Raw genomic sequence first — 18,443 nt, 5'->3', positions numbered from 1 at the left:
TGATACGGGATGAAAACTTTTGTCAGACGGGGGGGTAAACCAACACACGAGGGTAAACCAACCTGCCCCGGAGCAGGTTCCATTCTCGTCGCTGTAGTCCCCGCAGTCGTTGTCTCCGTCACAGACCCAGTGGTCCGGGACACATCTCCCGCTGGCGCACTGGAACTGCGAGTTGGAGCAGGAATGCACGCAGCCCACCTCATCACTGCCGTCCCCGCAGTCGTCGTCTGCGGATCGGGAAAAGCGGCAAAGAGGACGGCGGGGTACGTGAGGGATGGCAATGCGCTTACTTCACAGGTTTCCAGATGGGGCTTGGCTTAAAGTCCCATCTGACACACTCCACTTCTGTGCTATATTTGTTCTAATAAAGCAAAAAAAAACCCTTGTACAAAAGGTGTGCGGGTTTTAAAGGCATGTCAGGCCTTGCGAAAAGAAACAGTGCTAGTTCAATGCGAAAGTATAAGCCTCTGTGGAAGCAGTAAAATGCAACTTAGCCTTTAAAAGTCAAATATCAATCAATGCCCAGCCCAGATGTCTTCATGATATTTGTAAGGGATATGGCTTTTAGATAGAACGACTGAGGTATTTCGTTAGGTGGGACTGTTTCATGCTTGAAGACACTGTTAAATCTGTAACTTGCTAATAATGTTACTAATAGTAAATAAGGACATAAGGTGCAGTGACCTACTGACTAACAAGGGGGCATCATGTGTGTTCAGTCACAGACTCACCTGAGTCAAGGCACACAGTGAACAGACTCATGTGAGTCACAGCACACAGTGAACAGACTCATGTGAGTCACAGAACACAGTGAACATTCAGTCGAGTCACAGCACACAGGGGTGCAGACTCATTTGAATCACAGCACACATGGGTGCAGACTCATTTGAATCACAGCACACAGTTAACAGACTAACTTGAGTCACAGCACACCAGAGAGCAGACTCACTTGAGTCACAGCACACAGTGAACAGATTCATGTGAGTCGCAGAACATAGCAAACAGACTCACCTGAGTCACAGTGCCACTTGACACTGATGCACCTCCCATTGGAGCAGCTAAACTGAGTGAGGGGCTCACAGGTGGGAAATGCTGTGGAGAACAAGGTAAGGTAATCAGATTCATTCATGCTGGAGCATTCTTCAGAAAGAGCCTACTTGGCTCAGCTATTCAGTACTAATACAGCATTCAGCATTACTTCAACATTGCTGCCCTTGTGACATTATACTTTATTTCTTTATAAAAACATCATAAAACAAGACATTGCTTGTTCGCTCCTGGATGTAGCAAATACACTCAGTGAGCACTTTAATAGATATTTATTTGATTAATTTCTTCTGCTTCTGTAGCCTAGTAGTTCAGAGATGCTCTTCTGCATGCCACTTTTGTAATGTGTGGTTATTTCAGTTTCACCAGTCTGGGCCTTCTCCTCTGACCTCTCTCATTAACAACACAAACTGCGAACTGGATGTTTGTTTGTTTTTTTCCGCACTATTCTCAGCAAACTACAGAGACTGTTTTGTGTGAAAATTCCAGGAGATCAGCAGTTTCTGAGATACTCAAACCACTCTGTCTGGCACCAACAATTATTGATTTGGCAAAGTCACTTATATCACATTTCTTCCCCATTCTGACCATGTATGCATGCTTGTACGCATTCAGTTGCTGCCACATGATTAATTAATTATTTCCATTAACAAGCTGGTGTACAGGTCAACCTAATAAAGTGCTCACTGAGTGTATATGGTTTACCAGGCAGTACTAAAAATGCAGCAGCTGATCTACAGCACTCATGCTTTCTAAGAAATAGCACATATTTAGATATTCATCTTAACACAAACACATTTTGGGTTGGGGCATGTTTCTGTATTCATCGATGTGGTTCTAAAGGCTGATGTTTGCATGCATGTGTTTCCATTACCTGTTTTAAGTAAAGGTTTGGCACTTCTTATTGAATCTACTGAAATTGACCAGGAACTGTTTTTGAACACATAATTGAATGCTATATTTGCAAGCTTGACATACCTGTGACTTTAAGACAGAAAACATTAAGGAAAACATTTTTTACAGTTTGAAAAGGCTCTATTATTGCACATACAAATCATCAGTATGCATTGATTTTGCCAAAAAAAATGCCTTGAATCTCTAGGAAATTGAGTTTGGGTGCTGCAAACTAACAAAATGCTGCCAGGAACAAGTTACTATATTAATAGTATCATATAATAGTACGATTTACTACTGTAGCTTTTTATTATTAGCAGGACTTTTAGTTCAGCATATTTCTTGTAATTGTTTTGAACGGCGGATTATAACTGTCAGTACATGTCTGTAATGTGCACATTGTCATGTACAGTGCGGTCCAAATGTCTGAGACCATATTGGAAACCTGGGATTTTTTCCATGTAATCCATTCAAGGCTACCTGAAGACCAAAGAAGAGCAAGGAGTGCTGCACAATCCACAATCACCTGACCTCAACCCCTCTGAACATTTATGAGGGCACTTGAAGACTGGCAAAAGCCAAGCATTCAGTAAACATTTTTTTATGCCATTGTGGCTAAGGAAGTAATCATTTTTATCTATCTGTGTAGGACTTTGCCTAGAAGAGCTGATTTGTCATGGTACACACCAGTAAACAGAGGTCTAGCCTTTCCTTGGCACAACTGTAGTATTTGTGTTCCCTCTGTCTTTTGTAATGAACTGGTTAATTACATGCTGTACAAAAGAACACTTAATGACAGTCATGTCAAAACAAAAATGCATACTTCAATGTTTCTGTGAAATTAGTGTGTTGAATTGAGACAAAAATGTAGATGCAAGAATTGGCAGAATTAATTACAGCTTTAGAGAATTAATTGGAATTGCATGCATCGAGAAAAAATGTCAGAAGTGCAATAGCTCTCAAAATGGAAACACACAGAAACATGAACACGATGCTATGCAACACTGGAAATGGAGTGAGAGGGACTTCTAATTTCACCAATTAACTACATCCTTATTGAGTTGCCCAAAGAGAATGGCATAATTTAAAATGCCCCAGTTAATACAGCCCATTTATGTGGATTTGTTTTTAATAAAGATAGACCAAAAGACCCTCAGCTCTGAAACTTTCTGACAGTTGTACCTTCTAGCATTTTCCGTTTCGGAAATAGCTCATATGCTTGTCCTGTGAGACATTTAGCTTTGCTGACAGCTGAGGCTATGAGACTTCAAAAAAATACTTATATGCATGTATAATTATGTTTCCGAGCCTTCTGAAGTCAAAAAAGCGGTCATTGAACCGATCACGCCTAGTAAAACTTTTGGGGCTTGTCTCTGACAGTTGATGCGAGTTGAGTGCAAGAAGCCACGCTTGCCATAGAAAGCTCCGGAATGACAGAGATGCCAGGTCTTCGGCAGAAAGCGGTGTCTGGGGAATATCAAATAACTGAATAGGAGAAAACCTTTTTGGGGGGCACAGTATGATTGTGATTTAGGGAAGCCATGCATAAACTTTAATTACCGCGTGCTCTGTTGCTGTTTGTGGCTGTGCAGCGAGGCAGTGCGTAAGCTACACCAGAGGAAGCACAAATGATAATGCGTTTTGTAGCAGAAGCTTTGAACACGGTGATTATTCCACGCGACGGATACGGACACGGGAGAGTGCGGTTCTGTGATCTTTTCGTGTCTGCTCCTTCTTCTGTGGTAAGAGCTGGGATGGCAGGTTTACTTTTCTGTCAGCTTTCAATTGCCATACGCTGATGCACTTTTGAAGTGTTTGCGAAGTGTTGACAGCAAAAAAATAAACAAATACATAAAAACTGAAATGGCACTCTTCTGCTGCTGAGGACACATACCCTAAAAGGCCCCCAGACCTGAAACTAAAGCTTCAAAAATAAAAACAGACCAAACACGAGAAAGCTACTGTACGTAAAGCTAAATAAAATGCAGCACATTTGCCAAAGTGCTCTATATTTGTTCTGAATCCCAGCCAAGTAGGGGAAAATATTTTGCCAATGGGCACATGCTGAACTAAGGTAAGGACACAAGGAGCAGGACTCAATGACTGGTACACCAGCAATGGAAGCTATAATAGCTGTTGATGATTGCCACCATTACCTAGAAGCACAGACAAAAACAAAACCCTGGACCATTATGCACACATGCAGGGTAACACAGGGAACGAGGCCTTAGCTCAGCTCAAGGCAAAAATAAAGAAATCAATGCCTTCAAGCCTCATCATTTATATTTTCAACAGGCGGCACACTGTATGCAGTGTAAAGCATGCCTGTTCTTTGGTTCCAAGTGGAGCTTAGCCTTGCAACCTTGAAATGTATTTTCTGCCAGTTCTTCGAGATCTATTCCTCAACAACTTTCGCTGCGGCACGAGTAGAGCATGATGTTGAGCAGGCTTTTAAGTGTCTGATCCTGACGTTCACAGCCAGTCACGGCTTTGATGCGAAATATCAGAATTATGTTTAAGTTTCATCAAAAAAGTGACAGAACTGTGTGGGAGTTACAGATGTTCTGTCGAACACAACATCCGCTCTGCAGGAGAAACATGCACCCTTCCTGCCACTGTGCACTGATTGACAGTTACCATGTCTTTTGATGCAGCAGTATTTTACATGCAAATCTCACCCCTTTGCTATAAATATGAATACAAATACACAGTACTCCCTGGTAGTTTTAAGCATTCAGTTCTCATATATCTTCTTCTGTATTTCAGAGCGATGTCTCCTTTTCTGGTCAGCAGCCAAGTGGTGTAATGTCTCAGGAGGCCTCCCTCTCTGGAGGAAGGGAGTCAGACTCAGGTAGAGGGAGTTTGTGTTATTTCTGGCCAAATTGAGACAGATTTCCCACTGTTCAAGCTGAACTTTAGTCCTCTTGAGTTACGCTGAACCTCCAAAATCATAAAGCACTCCGACTCGACACCCGCGTTTAAAAAAAAGGACACGTCAGGTTTAACGAGTGCATACTGGTGCGCTCATCTTTAGTTTTGAAGGCGTCAGCAAGGCACCCTGATCAAGCTGCAAGCCAATTAAAAGCAACAGCCATGACATTATGTATACATTAGCGTGGAAGTTTGTATAATGACCGTATATGCAACGTAAAATCAATATTTAGACGTTAATGGGCTTCTATAACTCTCAAGGTTGCCAAAAGTACATCATGCACTTTGCTAAATGCCAGCAATGGGCAAACTGCTGAAATGGGGATTTGAAAGTCCTTGCTTTGATAGAAACTAAGGACGTTAAGGAAATGTTTGAAAGCTGCTGACATATCCTTCCAGCCTCCCAAAAAAAACCTCATGCTAGGCGCTCACATCTCATGCGGGATCTCTGAGGGCAGTTTTGAAGGCCTGACTGCCTGCTTCAGTCACCGCCTGCAGGTACGAGACTGTCTCGCTGCTGTTCCAGTCTCTTCAGCTAGACACCCTCTCCCAGTCTAAATGTATCCTCAAAGATCAGCAAAACGCACAAGGAAACGGAGGAAGCTTTTTCCTGAGCTGAGGAATCAACTTGTTGAAACTTATATTTCTAAGAAGGTAAGCTCTTACAGAGGGTATGAACCGACTTGCTAAAAAAGTGCATTCATGCCACCCTTTTTGCAGAGGTCAAACGGACAGCTCTTTTAAGAGTCCCTTGATGTGGCTTCCACAATACCGGACCAGATGGGCCCAAATAATTCATGTCTGTGAGGCTAGCGTGCCTTTGATAATTCCCCCTCATTTTCCCCCGAAGATATAGCAACTGGGATGTGGTTGCTGGATGTGGTTTTGGTCCCTTTTGTGAAAGAAAGTCCGTATTACGGCTCTTTTCCTGAAGGCAGACATCTGTCGCGTTCTGCTTTCAGCTCATAAAAGCACACATCCATTTTGTCCATTTCGCTATTTAAGCACCATTAATATCTCAGTGGAATGACCTTGCTTTCTATTCTTGTGCCTTTTTCCTTGTTTTCTTTGTGCGCTCTTGCCCCAGTCCCCAATTTCAGATTTTATTTCCTGGTATTTTTATCTAGAACTTATAACATATCACCTTTTGTATCAGACCACCCAATTCTTTGGTGAGCCAAAGTAGTAGGACATGTGACTGACAGGTGTTTCTTGTTGCCCAGATGTGTCTGGTTACATTGATTGGTGAAACAACAAATAGTTCTGAATGTTTACTCTTGGGTTTAGCCTTGGGTTTTGCCTGTGAAGACTGCATTTGTGCGAGATAAACCAACATGAAGACCAGAGAGTTGTCTTTTGGGAGAAAAGCAAGCCATTTTGAAGCTTAGAACAAAGGGGATGCATTGGGGAAAGCTTGTACAAGAACTTGGAATGTCCTGAAAAATAATTAAACCGCTGGAATACTGAGCAACAGACATTGAACAGGTCGACCAAGGAAAACAACTGCAGTTGATGACAGAAACATTGTGAGAGCAAAAAAGAAAAACGCAACAAGTTTGGTAATGTCAATGGGTCACAGGCTAGATGCAGTTATTGTAAGCAAGGGATATGCAACCAAATATTAAGTGTTATTTATTTTCATTTACTTAAATACTCTCTGTTCCAATACTTGTGCTCACCTAAAATTGGGTGGTGTGATACCAAAGGTACTATGTAGTTTAACAAATCTAGGTGTAATTCTAAGCTGAAATTCATGTTCATCTTTTTATCTCAACCACAAATGTATTCAGTGTATTACAAAAACAAAGAAATTGACCTTGCTGTTCCAATACTTTTGTATTTCCTTCCTGTCAATTGCCTCACCTGTTTCTCATTCGTCATTTCACAGTGTTGCTTTAAAGCCTGCCTGTGTCTGTCTTTCGTTGCTAGTTTGTTTTGATTTCCTCGCTTATATACTTGTTCCCCTTAGTTCTGGCCTGCCTGTTCCTTTGCCTGTTTGTTTTCTTGTTTCCCAATCTGCCTACTAGCTCTGTGATTTCAGACTTTTGGATTTGCCTTCTGTTCTGTCGTAGATCATCTGTTACCGAACTTTGCCTGGACTATTGGATTTAGATTCTTGGATTGTGTTCTGTACCATTGCCTGTTTGGACTGCCTACCTGTGTTTGGACTTTGCTTGTTTGGACCTCAAACTTGTTTATCCCCACTGTACCGGTTCACCTAATCGCTACCCGAGCCTGTCTTATCTTACTGTTCTGCATTAAAGCCTGCCATTTCACTACATCATTGAGTTCGTGACTGGTTTTCTACTGCATCCTTGACAATTCTGTCAAATGTAGGATAGTGTTGTTGAACTCTGCGGTACAGTACAGAGCACAAGACGTGTGTTTTGACTAATCGAGCCTCCGCATTGAAGGAGATTTTCTTTTACGGTTGAGACATATAGATTCAGAATAAGTAAGTTATTGGTTGTTTACCATTATTGACGAAGCTGGAGCACTTGTCTTTAAAGGTTCAGGGAACTTATGCAATATATAAACCTGGCCTTAAAGCTTTAAGCTTCTTATGTCAGAGATACACACTCATACTACTGTGTGTGTGTGTGTGTGTGTGTGTGTGTGTGTGTGTGTGTGTGTGTGTGTGTGTGACCAGGTTTTAAATCTCACCACATGATGACAGTTCATCAGACTGATCGCCGCAGTCATCATCCCTGTCACACAGCCAGCTTGCTGGGATGCAGCGGCCATTTTGACAGGAGAACTGGCTGGGTTGGCACGTCTGAGCTGGAACACAACCGCAATAATTTAAATCAGAAATTATTTCAGAACCATGACATGACAGCTCCACATACAGCTAGCCTGCCCACTAATCTATTTTTTGTTAATTTCTTCTAAATTTCATAAGTGACCTTGGGCTATAGAAAGTGTTGCTGTTATTATTGTTATTGCTATTATTATTACATTACATTACATGTATGCCAGTTGCAGAAGCTGTTATCCAGAGCGACGTATAAGAAAGTGCAAAGTGCTTACCCATAACCAGGCACAAGTGTGCTGAAAGACCCTAGAGTTTCTACAATTTCAGATGCTAGACCCTACAATTTAATGTGCTAACAGTGCAACAAAGATAAGGACTAGGGCCAATTTGATCACATTTATGTTTTTATTATTGTTATCATTATTATTATTATTATTATTATTATTATTATTGTTATTATTATTATTATTATTATTATTATTATTATTATTACTACTACTATTTTGGCAGTTCAACACATTCACAGAATTGCCTCTCATTAATGACAGGATAGGTTTGCATTAGCAAGTAAAAACCTCATGAGCCAAACAACGTTTGTGAATACCGCATATAAATTAAGGCCGTCTGAGTGTACGGCTGTTCGGCAGTCACATCTGGATTATATTTCTTCAGCGCATGCAGTTTGGCTCATTCCCCTGCCGGTGTCAGATCGATATTAACAGAGTTGGAAAGCGGAAAGTTCCAGACAGCAGGAGGCCCGGGCTGTTTGGGAATCTGTGCCAGTATCCTTCCCGCTGGATTAAATCCCGTCGCCGTCACGACGCATGTTTCATGTCAACGTCTGACAAGAAAATGATGCTGAAGCCCTCCCTGACATTAAAGAAGTTTTAGAAGCGGAAGCTGATCTGCGCTTACACAAATTACAAACGGCCTAGAGGGGTGGTTCGTGGCAGTGCTTAGTGTGTTTGTAGAGCACCGTTGTGCAACGAAAACGCATGCTCTCCCTGCTGAAAAAAAAACTGCTCAAGCTAGGTTTTGAGACAGCTGTTAGCTGGTTGACCAGTTAGACCAACTCTATACTCAGCATGGTTTGACCAGCTCAAGATATGTTTTGAGACAGCTGGTAGCTGGTATTTCAAGCTGGTCCTAGCTGGTTCCCAATTATCTAACCATCAGAAAACAGCTTTGCAAAATGTGTTGAAAATCATTTTGGTTGCGTCCAATAGGGACAGCCAAACTTGGTCTTGGCCCACCAAGATTTCTTCTTTGGCCGGCGAAAAGGGAGGCGATTAAAAATTAAATAATCTTCAAATGTTATGGGAATGGACTTTTAATGTTTACTCCACCATTCATTGGTGATATTTTGGTTTGTCCCACTAAGCTCAAAGCTTTTTGTATGACTGGTCTATGTCAGGTTTCCCTGAAAAATATTTTTTACATCATTAACTGACCTAATTTAATGGTTTTGATTCCTTACAAAATAATACATACTGTGAACCAAATGAGACAAATGATCCAATTCAGATAACTCCCATTGCATAGCAAAGCACATTATGGGCGTTAATAAACCAAATCTCAGTGTCTCTGGTTTGAAATTGTTTCCGATTCCCCTGAGAACCTCATGAGAGTGATTTTATGTATCTGACAAATACGTGATTACATTTTAAGTAAAAAAATATTGATAAATATTCATAGATGAGCTAATATTCTCACTAGACAGTAATTGTGTAACAGCGAAGACATTCCTCTGAAATCATGCAGTGTGGCCATTGAATTTGCATGGCCTTAAAAATAAGATATTCATCTGACTGCTAAATTCCTTTTTCCGTTCCTTCACCCCCGACTTTGGCAATATTTAAATGCGGAAGCACACGGCAAACAACCTTCAAAGCGGCGACCGAACGCCATCGCGCCGTTGTGAAAGAATACTCGGCTAACTGCTAAAACGACATAGGGGAGGGAGTGCCACGTCCGCCCTTCACCACAGGCTCTAGAATGTTCCGCGCTCGTACCGCTCCGTCCCACGGCAGCGCCGAAGCCGATGGGGATTCACCGAGCGCTTCTTCTCACAATGGGGGAAATTATACGCCGGTGTTGTGCTGGAACTGTCTCGCCGCTGACACGTTGTATTCTCAGATGGCGCCCGGCTCTGAAAATAAGCAGCCCCTTGCTAATGCGGCTCGGCGCGACGGCTAAACTTTGTGGAAGATACAAGCCGTTAGCTTTGCTTTTTTTTACCCCCCCCCCTTGGGGAGGCGCGATTCTCCGGTCGGGCGCTGGTGGGTGTGGCGGCCGTGGCGGGCGGACCTGAGCAGGTGAGGTTGGACTCGTCCTCGTTGTTGCCGCAGTCGTTGGTCCCGTCGCACAGCCACCTCTTGGGAATGCAGCGGTTGTTCTGGCACTTGAACTGGTCAGCGGGGCAGCTGCGGTTATCTGCGACCGACAATAAAACAGTCAATCGATCGAGTAATCGGTCACTTAATTGATCGATCCATCAGTCTAGACTCAACCGATCGATCAGCCAGACAATCAATAATCGTTGTGTTTGATAAATTAATCAGATTTCATCGAGCACTCTATGGACTACATTTCACAAAATTCAAGAACAGACCCGCATTATTAAAAGTCCCATATTGTACACCTTTCCAATGTTTTATTTTATGGCCTGATATCCATAAGATGTTTGTGGAGTTTTAGTACCAGTCCATTCTCTAGCACCTCTCATGAGCTCAAGAACAGGCCGTTTCAGTGACTGTGACTTTAAGGCTGTGTGATGTCAATGAACCTCTGTTCTGATTAGCTGGCTAGCTCCAACAACACTGAACGCCATCTGTGCCGAGTGTTGGATTTGTTCTGAAGCAAATTAGCATATTGTTGTGATGTCATAACTTCCCAGAAGCCCAAACAGCTTGTTTAAATGCACATTTTCTTCATAGGGATTGAGTGGATTTATTTGGGCACTGTGTGTTCTAATATTTTCACAGTTTTTATAACACACTCAACTCCTTTATAATCCACATCGCAAGGGAAATGTCACTTTCCACAATACAGAACCTTTAAAGAGCGTGTGAAATGTTTGCTGTTCGACAAAAACAAATAGATGAAAAAGGACGAAAGCAGATTAGTGTGTCTGCAACACGAAATATGTACCCGTCTTACAACACAGGCATGACAACAGTAGTGTCCCAAGCAACAATAACATCAAGCATACATATGGAATGGAATAAATATGTCTTCCTTCAGAGACTCAGCCGGATGGGGTTTGGCGTCTGTAGTGATTAGCGGTCTGCCAGACCTCACGCCAGTGGCATCTCTGACAAATGTTTTCGAATATGGCAGCCATACATTATGGCTGTGAATGTGTTATTGCTCGGAGCTGTCTGGCAGCCATTTTCCCCTTGGTTTAAATTAAGGAGAATTTGTTGAGGTCGCAGTGGCTCTGCCCTCCCTGTGTGGTCACTGCTCCCGGTCACGATGCCTGTCTGTACTGGCCCCCTAGTGGTGGAACAACACGTTGCTTTGAATACGGCTCATTAGTTTTGATTCTAATTCCCGGGATTGGTACTAGAGACCTGCATGAAGCTAGAAATGAGGACCAAGCCTGCCTTCCAATCCAGCCGGACAAGCTCAAGCCAAATTTGAAGCCCTAACCAGATAGAGCCGGATTGTTCAAACAATAAGCCAACAGCTCCGTTCAGTAGTGGTCTCAGACTACTGCCCGCAGAGGGCCATGTATATACAGGTTTTCATTCCAACCAATGAATGCTGCCTTAATTTACTCCAATTGCTTATTCAGCCATGGGCATTTAACATCATTAAAGCACAGAATGTAAACAACAGTTGTTACTTAGACAATACAAATAACACACTTCACTGTATATACATTATGTGCAAATCTACAGCCCTAATTCAGCAAATAACTAACTAATTATATAATCGTGATCTGAGGCTGGAATAAAAACCAGCATACACACAGCATACACACAGCCCTCCATGGCACATGTTTTAAACCACTACCATACAGCATAATAGAAAGAAATGCAGCTAATGAAAGCATGTGCAGTCACAGAACAGGGGTGGGGGAGGAGCAGAACTTCTGTCAGCTGTTACAACAACTGGAAACAATTCCACAAACTGAAGCATCTAGTTTTTGTGGTGCACCATTATGCTTCACTAGCTAATTAAAACAGCCATATATTTCAGCTTTCATGCTTAATTTTGTAAACATGTTTTTCCTTCTGTTAAACGTGATGTTCGTTGCTAGCACTTCTGCAATAGCTCAGGATGTTTGTAAAACAGAAGAATATATATATTTTTTTATATCCATAATGATCATAAAAGATTAGTAAATGTAACATCAATACATTTGTCACTGTTTGCATTGATGAAAACAGGCTGGCCAGCTAGCTGTTTTTCCTTCTCTTAAACATGACATCAATAAGTTTGTCACGCCTGTGCTGTCAAATAGAGTTTGCTAACTGACCATTCGGTACTCTACAAAAACTGAAAATGTCGTGCCATTGTTGTCAATTGTTGTTAACAGTGGAAGTCTTGAAACACTACTATTTGTAAACTTTGGTTTGGTTGGCAGCGGGCCCACACCCCATCTGACCTGGCACCACAGAACTAAAAATAGGCCTGATACCCAAACAAACCACAGCATACCTTCTGGCCCCATTGGATTTGGCTCAGGATGAAGACCTTTAATTGGTACTGGCCCCAATTAGGGGGAAACAAACTTTCCAAAGTTGTAAGGGCAGAATAATCATTGGCTATCTTCTGACTCACCGATTCAGACTGCATCCTACCTCCCCTTACATCGCTAACTCATAACACTCCAAACATTTTTACAATTCCAGATTATACAATTTGTATGGGTTTGTATCATAAAAATAAAATAAATTCACCAGACATACTCACAGCAAAACAAACAATTATTTGATACAGCATTCAATGTGTTCAGGCAGTGAAGTTTAGCTTACTGCTAAGTTTTTCCCATTTTTTAAATCTCTGACTGTCATTCATATACACACACCAAACACTAGTCAATTGTGTTCTGTAGCCTGTAACTTCATTTTATGAAACAACTCAATCTCTCAACCTCTTCTGTCTCTAAAACAATAGATGGTAAGCATCTAAGATTTAGCACTGTAAGTAGGTGTGGATACAAAGCACCCAAACCTTGACCAACCCAACTCAATATGAACTAAATAGATTAAACTTAAGAGTCTGAACAGTAGAAGAAGCAAACTACCCTTATAAGATCAATATCTAATGAATGCACTTTGTCTTTATGCAGTTCTGAATTTGTGTTTTTCTTCTGCATGCTTTTTCAATGTTTAAAAGCATTCATTTTCACACATTCTAATAGCTATCGACTTTTTCCAGAATGCATATTACAGGACCAAAATTGCCAATAGACCTGTGCACTGCATCACAAAAGAGACCAGCCCTGAATGCCTTAAATAATTATTAGTCTAGTTTGTGTTGATAATTGTAATCGCATTTTTGATATTGTAAATCCATGTCTATTAAAAATGAATAAATAAATAAATCACCACAATCTGACTTTGAGTGGTATTGAGATGTCGAGCTTCAAAGATACCAAAGTGAATGGGATCCAAGCAGATGCAGCCTTTTAAATTGTGCATTTCCTCATACTTTTAAACATTATTCTTGAATGTACGAGAGCACATTGAGTCTGAGAGCACATTGAAAATCAGGGATTTTTTTTTAATTTTTTATATACAATCCTGGAAATATACAGGATTCTTTTAAACTTAAAAAAAAATTAAAGTTACTTCAAAGCTTTGCAGGAACTACTTAAAGACCAAAGAGCAAATACTGCACAATCAACAATAAAATGTTTTACTGAAATTGTTATGCTGATAATATAATTAGTAATTAAAAAGTTAGATTAGAAAGACTGCAACATAGCATTTCCGGTCTCAAACTTTTGGACCCCACTGTACATTTAGTGGCCTGTAAACCACGTATTTAAGACACCAACTCCTTTTTGCCAAAGTTGTCCGTTCGAACCTAATCCTTCTAAGGTCTGCATATAACATATTTATTTTATTTTCAAATTTCTTTCCCTTTTTCCCCCAAATTTGGTAGCCAATTGTACTCCGTCTGATTCAATTATAGCTAGTATTAGATACACCACCCACACCCCGTCCCTCGGCGGCCCGAAGGAGAGCGACACGCCTTCTTCAAGCCATCTCGTCTCATGCTCGTCTTCCGTGATTCCAAGGCACCCGGGGTGTTTTTTGTTGTGCGGCGATCTACTAACCCTGCCACGTCCCTCCCTCTGGAGCAGCGAGCCAATTATGCTGCTCCACGTGAGCAAACTTGGCTTTTGGCAGGACCGGGAATCGAACCCCGGTCCCCGGTGTGCAACTGCAGCACACTGCAAACGCAAGTCCGCTGCGTCTTAGCCTGTTGCGCCACCGCGGCCCGGTGGACATAACCTTTTTGACCTCCCATATTTCTGCATTGGTAAAGACTGTCAGAGGCGAAGAGGTGCGTACGGCATGTGTGAGGGTCTTCATCGCTGCCGTCCAGACAGTCGTCATCCCCGTCGCACTTCCAGGAGAGCTGGATGCAGCGCAGGTTCCGGCACTGAAACTCCTCGCTCTTACACCTCCGCGGCACGCTTTCCCCCGGCGTGACTGGAAAAAGGGGAAACGCGCCGTCACACAGGCAGGGGAAAAAAAAAAACCCGGCAACACTACAGACTTCCAGCTGTTCCCAAACCCAGCTGCGCGTTTCCCCCCGCAATGCACTGGGGGTTACGCGGTGTTCAATTTGTTTTGCTTTAGGGTTCGCTTGTCGCATTCTGACTCAGATAATCATATCTGATCTCCGATGGTCTATCTTTTCTCTTCTTCCTTTCTCTCAGGAGAGAATGGGAGAGAAAGAGGGAGAGGGAGCGAGAGAGATAGATATAGAGATTTCCTTGTGATCCTGTTTGTACAGTACAGATTTTTCTTTCCCGGAAAAACCATAGAGAGAGAGAGGGGCTTACTAGAGCAGGTGACGTTATTCATCTCGAGGTGCTGGCTGTCGGCACAAGCACACACGCGGCCCCCTGGGATGGCTAGACACAGCGTGCTGCAGCCTCCGTAATTCACCCGGCATGCGTTGTCACCTGCAGATCACACATGAGCAACGAACACACAATGCAAAATTCAAAACAATGCACATGCTCTAGTTCATTCATTTGCTTCATGCGAACTCAATCCCAGGAAACGCCGTATCACCCGTGTATGTCAATAATATCTACAGGAGAAAGCCGGGACCGCGTGCGAAACAGCAGGGTCCCGCCCTAGATTCGAACCTGCTACTTCCTGTGGCTGCGCCGTGCGTGTAGTTGCCCTTGAGAAATACCGTGTGAGCTGAGTGTTCCCTTCAAGTAGGATTTTAACAGAGCGGAGTATGATGAATGAACGGAATCAAACAATTCATGAGGCTTTCCATATGAAAAGGAATACCATTTCCCTCCATCTTTATAGAAAACCAATTTTCTGTTCTGTAAGGGGGTGACACTGACGAGAAATATCACAAATAAATGCATGCATTAACAGTGAATTATGGGGGAACATCGTTTAGGAGGCACGGTTGACATTTTTATCCTTTCAGCTGAATCATCTGTCTTACGGTCAGAGGCGAGAAAGAAAGAAAAAGCTTTTTTTCCCCCTTTTTTTGTGGAGAAACTGTCACTTATTAAGTTGAAGTATGGGGACAATTGCGAGGCTTCGGAGCCTGAGAAGTCCAAATGCGGCGCCTGAGCCAATGAGATAAAGGCTTCCATTCGGTGAGAGCCAATCAGTAATACTCAAAGGAGGAGAGATCCAATTAATCTTCCGGGTGACATGAGCTTTGGAGAGATGGCTGGCTTAACTTCTCATGACATGCTCAGAATTCGGATCGAAATCCAGTTGGCTTTTCTTCACTGCTTGCTCACTCTGCCATGTACCTTTTTCCAGCCGCGGGGATATAATGCATTTTCTGCTGGAGGTTTAGCCATGCACCGATTGTCTGCCATTAACCCTCTGGTCACCTTCTGCACCGTACAGTACATTTTGACACCAAACTAAATGTAAACGTACATTGAGAATGCAGGCTATAAAGAAACAGTGGCCTTGTGGGTTGAAATAATAGCCACAGCCTACCAATAACACATTTAAGTACTGCTTCAAAGATTTTCACAATGTACAGTATATAGTGTAATTATATATATACAATTTATACACTCAGAGAGTGTATTTTATTAGGCATTTATTAGACTCGTTTTTTAGACTTATTTTTTTTTACTTTTGCTGCTGTAGGCTATCCACTTAAAGGTTTGATGCATTTTTTGTGTGTTCAGAGATACTCTTCTGTATATCACTGTTGTAATATGTGGTTATTTGCGTGACTGTCACCTTCCTGTCAGCTTTGACCAGTCTGGCCCTTCTCCTACTTTTTTGCCCACAGAACTGCTGCTCACTGGGTGTAACACCTCAGCAAACTATTATGCATGAATGTTCCTTGCTTAGTCTAATCAATTGTATGTCACTTTGAGTAAAAGTGTCAGCTAAATTACAAATTAGAATGTACAAACTCCAAACCTAACAATTACAGCCCCAAGGGAAGGACTGATATTGAGCTTGGACCACCCCTCATAAACGAGGGTACACCAACAAATGAAAAATGCTTGCGTCAAGAATGCAAAACAGCAAGAAAAAAACCCCCAGTGATAATCAAGCTTAGGAGAGCATGAATGCAATATGGTCTCCATAAATAAACACATAAAAACAGGGATTTGAAAAGAGGATGCGCGTGTTTGCTCTTTTCTTTCTGTTGCCATGGAGCAGAGCCTGTTATCACACAGTGATCTCCCACAGTGTGGTGACAGGTGCCCCCTGCATGCCTGTGTCTGTAGTCCTCACCTTCCCTGCTCCCTACATCTGGAGAGCACTCACCAGGGCAATTATATCGCTCCATTTTTAATTCACTTTTATTTTTATTCAGTTTTTACATTTTGGTTTCTCCCGAGCAGTTTCAACATACTAGGGTATTTAGCATGTACGGTAAACACTTCTTTTGACTGGTCTTAGTCCGGTTAAAGCTAAGATTCATTGGAAAGACATTGAAAAGGAGCTAAATCAATGTTCTCCATAATGCTATGCTATTGTAGTTTTGTAAGCACGGCTTTGTAAATACAATTTTTTAAAACCTTTTTTTATTTTGACATTTCGGCATTTCATTCCTGTATTGCTTCTCCAGAGCGAGGCCATGCCAATATTCCTGAAATAGTGAACTGAAGATACCCCCAAATGACCAATACTACCAAAAGTCTGGTCAACCAAACAGGGTATGGCATCAGAATAGTGTAATATTCATACAAAATGACGACCGCAAAACGCAAAACAAGTAACAAGTAACTGAGAAAAAACACAAAATCATATTAAAATTAGACAAGGGACTGATCTGCTAAAGAGTAGCCTACAAGGAAAGTACTGCTTTTGACATAAAAGGGACCAGAACAAAACTGTTGGATGGAAGCAAGAAGCAGGCGAATACATTTAAATCTAGCAACGATAATGTCACAGTGATGGCTACGGCCAATGCAAGCGGCAAAGATTTTATTTGCCATTGGTGATCAGCCACAAGAGTGCAAGCTTTACTGTCACTATATGGATTTATTCCTGATTTGGTCATTTAGCCTACAAGTTTAGCTGATTGTTGGTTAGCCTATTTAATTGCACTTCATATGAAAGTTATTGTTTGGGGCGAATGCCATTGAGGTTATTGCTTTATTAAGACTGAAATTAAACTGAAACATTTCCTAAAATTGATTTCCGAACGACCTTCATACCCCAAATGTGTTTGGTCCTTTGAGGTTCTACTGTATTTAGGAGAGTATTGCATTGTATTGCACTGGTAGTAGTGTACTGTAGTGCGTTGATGGGCATCACAACCTGGCACTGAATCCTTAGTCGAAACCCCGCAAGATGACATCCGATTGGCTCTTGCCTTGCCCAGAGATGGAAAACTCTCAGTCGGCCAGGACTTGAGCGTCATTGCGCGGTTCATCTAGTGAACTGCAGGTGAAAGGTCTTCCTCTGACTCCTGCCTCAACCAGCCCAGCTTGTTTACAGCAGTGTGATGAGAAGCAGCGGCTGACATTGTGCGCTTCGGAGGGGAGCGCATGCTTGTGTGTCGTGTCCGGAATCGATAGCAGAGGTCGCAGCGATAAGCGCTGATTGGGGACGCATTTGGGAATTCCAAATTGGGGAGGGATTGTGAGAAAACATAAACACAAACTTGAAAAAAAATCAATGCTGTTAGAAGAGCAATGCGTGCTGCCGTAAAGAGAGAGAGAGAGAGAGAGAGAGAGAGGGTGGGACAGAAAATGAGAGGGGGGGAGAGAGCGAGAGAGAGGGGGAAAGACCGAATGGTCATGTAGTCTCTGAATGACAGATTTGTGTTGAGTTTCGTATTTCTAGTGTTCATGTTCCACCTACACAACTGGTGGTTTGGTTTTCTGAGTCTGCGTCATAATAGGTGGGTTCAGATAATGAAACTGAAGTTCAGAGTCAACCAGTTCAATACGCCCCAGACCTGCATTACGCAGTTGTCAGTGTGTGACAGGACTGCATGACAGGCTGCAATACACCTAGCTACAAGTATGGAGTTTACCAAAGGTCAGTACTTATCTGTGGAATGGCTTGGCAGGTCATGACATGGAGGCAGAAACTCAGGGGGTAAACATTTAGGTAAACTGAGCATTAAGTACACTTTAGTGGTAGGGAAAGGCGAGCATTGCCGG

General features: G+C 42.2%; 1 protein-coding gene across 1 annotated transcript in view; it reads right to left on the bottom strand.

Moving 5' to 3' along the window:
• Window positions 1-18,443, bottom strand: part of LOC133123174 (low-density lipoprotein receptor-related protein 1B-like) — a 484,946-nt gene that overhangs the window by 243,957 nt on the left and 222,546 nt on the right. The window contains exons 14-19 of the mRNA XM_061233491.1: window positions 14,655-14,777; window positions 14,158-14,298; window positions 9,935-10,060; window positions 7,537-7,653; window positions 1,012-1,092; window positions 63-227 (exon numbers count right to left, since the gene is read on the bottom strand). Of these exons, the coding sequence (XP_061089475.1) occupies window positions 63-227; window positions 1,012-1,092; window positions 7,537-7,653; window positions 9,935-10,060; window positions 14,158-14,298; window positions 14,655-14,777 (753 nt within the window). The remainder of the gene's footprint in view (window positions 1-62; window positions 228-1,011; window positions 1,093-7,536; window positions 7,654-9,934; window positions 10,061-14,157; window positions 14,299-14,654; window positions 14,778-18,443) is intronic.

Source organism: Conger conger, chromosome 3, assembly GCF_963514075.1.
Source record: "Conger conger chromosome 3, fConCon1.1, whole genome shotgun sequence".
Lineage (NCBI taxonomy): Eukaryota > Metazoa > Chordata > Actinopteri > Anguilliformes > Congridae > Conger > Conger conger.
Note: the sequence above shows the minus strand (reverse complement) of the source record. Positions and strands in the feature narration are given on the sequence as shown.